The 5567-nt window shown below is 35.7% G+C and overlaps 1 protein-coding gene across 1 annotated transcript; it reads left to right on the top strand.

The window, feature by feature from the left end:
* The first annotated feature begins 3950 nt into the window (after positions 1–3950).
* Positions 3951–4510, top strand: LOC127535901 (uncharacterized). The gene has a single exon (XM_051954887.1). The coding sequence runs from the start codon at positions 4130–4132 to the stop codon at positions 4406–4408; it is 279 nt and encodes a 92-aa protein (XP_051810847.1). The 5' UTR covers positions 3951–4129; the 3' UTR covers positions 4409–4510.
* Positions 4511–5567: the final 1057 nt, after the last annotated feature.

Genomic DNA, 5567 nt, shown 5'->3' with positions numbered 1-5567 from the left:
AAACAACCAAAAAAATACACAAAACAACAACTAAGAGACAAAAAATTACCAGAAAATACACAAAATAACCACAGAAATACATAAAACAACTAAGAGACAGAAACAACCAAAAAATACACAAAACCACAACAGAAATACACAAAACAACAACTAAGAGACAAAGAATACCAGAAAATACACAAAATGACTATAGAAATACCAAAAAATAAATAAAATATCCAAAATAACCACAGAAATACACAAAACTACAATTAAAAGACAGAAACAATAAAAAAAAACAGACAACAACTAAGAGACCGGAAACAACCAGCAAATGCACAAAATAAAGACAAAGATACACAAAATAACCACAGAAATAAACAAAACAACAACTAAGAGACAAAATAAATACACAAAACAACCACACAAACACAGATAATAGCAACTAAGAGGCAGAAAACAACCAGCAAATACACAAAACAACCACTAAGAAGTGCAGATTTCACATAAGTTATCCACATTTACTCCTCTATTTCAGGAGGAAAACTGTTTATACTGCTTCACAATGATTTGATTTTCCAGATGATTAGTATTAATGACTTATTGATCAAAAAACTTCATCAGAGGATCAATAAATAAGAACTAGAGCAGCGTTTAGCTCTGATGTTCTGATAAAAACTCCTGATTAAAGCTTCTGAAAGGTGGATTCTGTTGATTTCTGACAGACAAAGGTTTCCCTCATTATGTAATAAAACTAAATATGAATGAATTAGTGAATAAAATAATCAGATTTCAGATGAATTAAGTGATAAAAGGCACAGACGGATTGAAGCAGGTTGCAGGTTGTTGCTTCATTTCCTCCTCCTGGATTATTTATTCTTTGTGATGTTAGTTTTCTACAGCAGACACGTGGAGTTTAAGTTTCACTGCAAGAAAGGAGAAGGAAACTAAAAATAGTTTAGAAAATCCAACGAGTCTTTAAATGGGAATTATCCCCTAAACCAGGAGTGTCCAACATGAGGCCCGTGGACCAAAACCGGTCCTCCAGAGGGTCCAATCCGGTCCTCAAAGCGTAAAAATTACAGAGAAGACATTAAATGCAGATTGTAAATTAGTGAAATTATAAATTTAAAATAATTTCTAGACCATGACAAGTTGTTTGGATCATAAAGGAAGATACTAGATTGTTTTATTGTCGCTTTGTGTCTCATTTTTGGAATATTTTGTCTTTTTTTGCGGCTTGTTTCTCGCTTTTGTAATTTTTTGTCTCATTTGTGTTTTTTGTCTATTTTTTTGCCGCTTTGTAACTTTTATGTGTAATTTTTTTGTCTCTTTTGTTTTGTTTCGTGTCCTTTGTCTAACTTGTTATCTTTTTGTGTTTCATTTTTGCAACATTCTGACTTGTTTTTGTTATTTTGTCTTTTTTTTGATGTGTATTGGTTTATTCGTTGTTTTGTGTAACGTTGTCATTTGTCCATTTTTTTGGCAACTTTGTCTAATTTTTTTGTTTTATTTCAAGTTGTTTCTTTTTTGTCATTTTGTCCTGTTTTTATTTTTTGTCGTTTTGTGACTCGTTTTTGTCATTTTTTGTCTTTTTTTCGCCGTTTGTCCATTTATTTTGTCGCTCTGTAATTTTTTGTCACTTTGTTTTGTTTCGTGTCGTTTGTCTAACTTGTTGTCTTTTTGTGTTTCATTTTTGTAACATTCTGTCTTGTTTTGTTGTTATTTTGTCTTTTTGCCATTTCTTTGTTGCTTGTCTCAATGTTTTGTCATTTTGTGACTCGTTTTTGTCGTGTCTTGTTTTTGTCATTTTTTTGTCATTTGTCTCAGTGTTGTCGTTTTGTGTTTCCTTTGTATCTCACTTGTTTTTTGTCTAATTATCATTTTGTGTTGTGCTTCATTCGTTGTTTTGTGGAGCATTTTTGACATTTGTCAATTTTTTAGCAGCCTTGCAACTTTTTTGTCTAATTTTTTGTTTTGAGTTGTTTCACGTTTGTCATTTAGTCTCGTTTGTTGTTTTGTCTCGTTTTTGTTATTTTGTGTCTCGTTTTTGTTGCTTTGTCTCGTTTTTTCATTTTGTGTTTTGCTTTATTTGTTGTTTTGTCTCGTTTTTTGTCATTTTGTGTCTCGTTTGTTTTGTCTCATTTTTGTCATTTTGTGTTTTGCTTTATTTGTTGTTTTGTCTCGTTTTTGTTATTTGTGTCTTGTTTTTGTTGCTTTGTCTCGTTTTTGTTATTTTGTGTCTCGTTTTTGTTGCTTTGTCTCGTTTTTTCAGTTTGTGTCTCGTTTTGTTGCTTTGTCTCGTTTTTGTTATTTTGTGTCTCGTTTTTGTTGCTTTGTCTCGTTTTTTCATTGTGTTTTGCTTTATTGTTGTTTTGTCTCGTTTTTGTTTTGTGTCTCGTTTTTGTTGCTTTGTCTCGTTTTTGTTATTTTGTGTCTCGTTTTTGTTGCTTTGTCTCGTTTTTTCAGTTTGTGTCTCGTTTTTGTTGCTTTGTCTCGTTTTTTTCATTTTGTGTTTTGCTTTATTTGTTGTTTTGTCTCGTTTTTGTTTTGTGTCTCGTTTTTGTTGCTTTGTCTCGTTTTTGTTATTTTGTGTCTCGTTTTTGTTGCTTTGTCTCGTTTTTTCAGTTTGTGTCTCGTTTTTGTTGCTTTGTCTCGTTTTTTCAGTTTGTGTCTCGTTTTTGTTGCTTTGTCTCGTTTTTTTCAGTTTGTGTTTTGCTTTATTTGTTGTTTTGTTTCCCATTTTTGTTACATTTTGTCTTTTTATACTGTTTTGGTCACATCGTATTGTATTGTCTCACAAAGACATGAATGTTAACAGAAAAGTAAAAACTGCTTCATGTTTTCTGTTTCTCATCCAGTTAAAGAGGAAAAGTTGTTCTCCGTTTTTTAATCATTTCTCGTCATTTAAAGCGTTTCTTCTTTTTCTTTAAAGCTCGCAGCAGACGGTGTTTAGGCAGTGAAGTTAATTTTGCTGCCAGAAAAACGACAATCACTATAATCCCAGATATAATCAACATTAATCATCATTAATCATCAGACAAAGAGAAGCTGAAATAATTTCTGCTCCGTTGGTTTTAAAAGGAGAGGCTGGAGTCGACTACGAGTCCCAGAACGCACCGCTGCAGGAAACAGCCAATCAAAGTTTGAACAAAGTTGAACTAATCCAAGCGGTCCAGAGTGGAGGTGTCGAGGGGAACGGGAGCTGATAAGGATATTAATTATTGAACGGAATTATTGAATTATTAATGCGAGCGAATGAATGAAGCAATTCAACGGTACGATATGCAGAAGAAAGGCCCAAAATCAGGAGCCCCGGATGAGAAATTGCGGCGGTGATTTGTAATTTCGGCGCACAAATGACTCATTTGACGGAACGATTATTTTTAAAATTTCCCCTCAGACACCTGCAGCTCCGGTGGACCCCTGAGGTCCCGACGCTCACATTCATATTCTGGAATGTTCTGAAATATAGGACGGCCAAAAGTATGTGGACGCCTGGAGAGAGCAGCAGCTCTAAGGACAAAACTAGCCGGGAAAGAGACGGAAGATTCGGAGATGAAACACCAGGAAAATATTTGTTATTACTACTGATTATAATAACACGAATAATAATAAAAGAAGAGGAAAGACAAGAAGGAGAGGAAGGAGGAGAAGAAGAAAGAGAAGGAGAAGGACAAGTGGAAGAAGGAGGAGGAGAAGGAGAAGCAGAAGATGAAGAAGGAGGAGGAGATATTTTTTCTGTCCAGCATCTTTTGCTAAAATTCAAACTACTGAATGTAGTTTGAACCATTCATGATTAAAGTGTTCAAATACTGTTGCTATTTATTCAGCGTTTCCAGTAATAAACGTTGCTAACCGGTGTCATGAACCAGATTAAACATTCTCGTCTTATTTATGCTGTGACTGAACCTCATTAATTTACATGTTCTGAATTAAAACCACAGAAATGATGTAAAACGCTGCTCTACCTGACTCCCATACATATGGAGGCCCAGACCCTGCAGTGCTATAAATTATGGAGAATAACCTCAATGAATGTAAAGATTAATTATAAATACACAGATATAAATAGATCAGACCCAACAGCATCATAATTTATAGAAGTCTACCTATCTAATGTAAATATTACCACTCAGGATTATGAATTATGGAGATTAACCTGGTTAGTTATGATCCGACTAAATATACAGGAAACATTAAAGAAGGGGGAGAAGGAGAAGGAGGAAGAGAAGAAGAAGATGAGAAGGAGGAGAAGAAAGACGAGGACAAGAAGGACAAGTTTGAGCAGAAGGAGAAGAAGGAGAGGGAGGAGAAGAAAGAGAACAATATGAAGGAGGAGAACAAGAAGAAGGAGAAGAAGGACAAGGTCAAGAAGAAGGAGGAGGAGGAGAAGGAGGACAAGGAGAAGTTTACCTATCTAATGTAAATATTACCGCTCAGGATTATGAATTATGGAGATTAACCTGGTTAGTTATGATCCTACTAAATATACGGGAAACATTAAAGAAGGGGGAGAAGGAGAAGGAGGAAGAGAAGAAGGAGAAGGAGGAGAAGTAGGAGAGGAGGAGGAGGAGGAGACAGAAAAGAAGTAGGAAAAGAAGGAGAAGGAGGAGGAGGAGAAGAAGAAGGAGGAGTAGATAAGGAGAAGAAAGACGAGGACAAGAAGGACAAGGTTGAGCAGAAGGAGAAGGAGGAGAAGAAGAAGGAGAAGAAGGAGAAGGCGGACAAGGTGAAAACAAGGAGGAGGAGGACAAGAAAGAGAAGGTCAAGAAGAAGAGAAGGAGGAGAAGAAGAAAGGAGGACAAGAAGGACAATATGAAGGAGGACAAGGAGAATAAGGTCAAGAAGAACAGAAGACAAAGTAGAAGGAGAAGAAGGAGGACAAGAAGAAGAATAAGGTCAAGAAGAAGAGAAGAAGTAGAGGAAGGACAAGGAGAAGTCTACCTATCTAATGTAAACATTAGCGCTCAGGATAATGAATTATTCAGATCAACCCGGTTCTCTACTACATCTCCATGAAACATTTACCTGAATCTAATGTGGGCTGTTCCGTGTTTTGCTGTTTTATTTTACAGTAATTTCTCATTATTTATTAATTCCTTCACAGAGATGAGACTCTGGACTCTGAGATGGATCGGAGCTTTTCATAGAGCTGTGGGGTCACGTCATTATTCAGAGGAAGAGAAAGAACAAGTGGTTGTTCCTTTGTTCTTCTGAAAACACCTTTCAATCCGACTGTTCAAGGACCTGCATGTCTGGATGAAAAATAAAGAGAAGGGAAATGTTCAGAATTCAGATCCTTCACTCCGGTAAAAGCAGCTAAACGTATAAATGGTCCATCCTTTAGTGCACTTTTAAAATATAGAAGCATTAACTAGGAGTGGAGGTCACTAATTAATGCTGCAGCAAATTTAATTAGCTGAAGAAGAAGAAGGAAGACAAGAAGAACAAGGAGAAGAATGAAAAGAAAGAAGACAAGAACAGAGAGAGGAAAAAGGAGAAGAAGAAGAAGGAGGAAGACAAGAAGAACAAGGAGAAGGAGAAGAAGAGGGAAGACAAGAAGGACAACAAAAACAAGGATAAGA

The sequence above is a fragment of the Acanthochromis polyacanthus genome, chromosome 10, assembly GCF_021347895.1.
Source record: "Acanthochromis polyacanthus isolate Apoly-LR-REF ecotype Palm Island chromosome 10, KAUST_Apoly_ChrSc, whole genome shotgun sequence".
NCBI classification, from domain to species: domain Eukaryota; kingdom Metazoa; phylum Chordata; class Actinopteri; family Pomacentridae; genus Acanthochromis; species Acanthochromis polyacanthus.
Note: the sequence above shows the minus strand (reverse complement) of the source record. Positions and strands in the feature narration are given on the sequence as shown.

Coding starts and splice junctions, on each gene's coding strand:
- LOC127535901 (XM_051954887.1), top strand. CDS start 4,130: ATGGAGATTAACCTGGTTAGTTATGATCCGACTAAATATACAGGAAAC.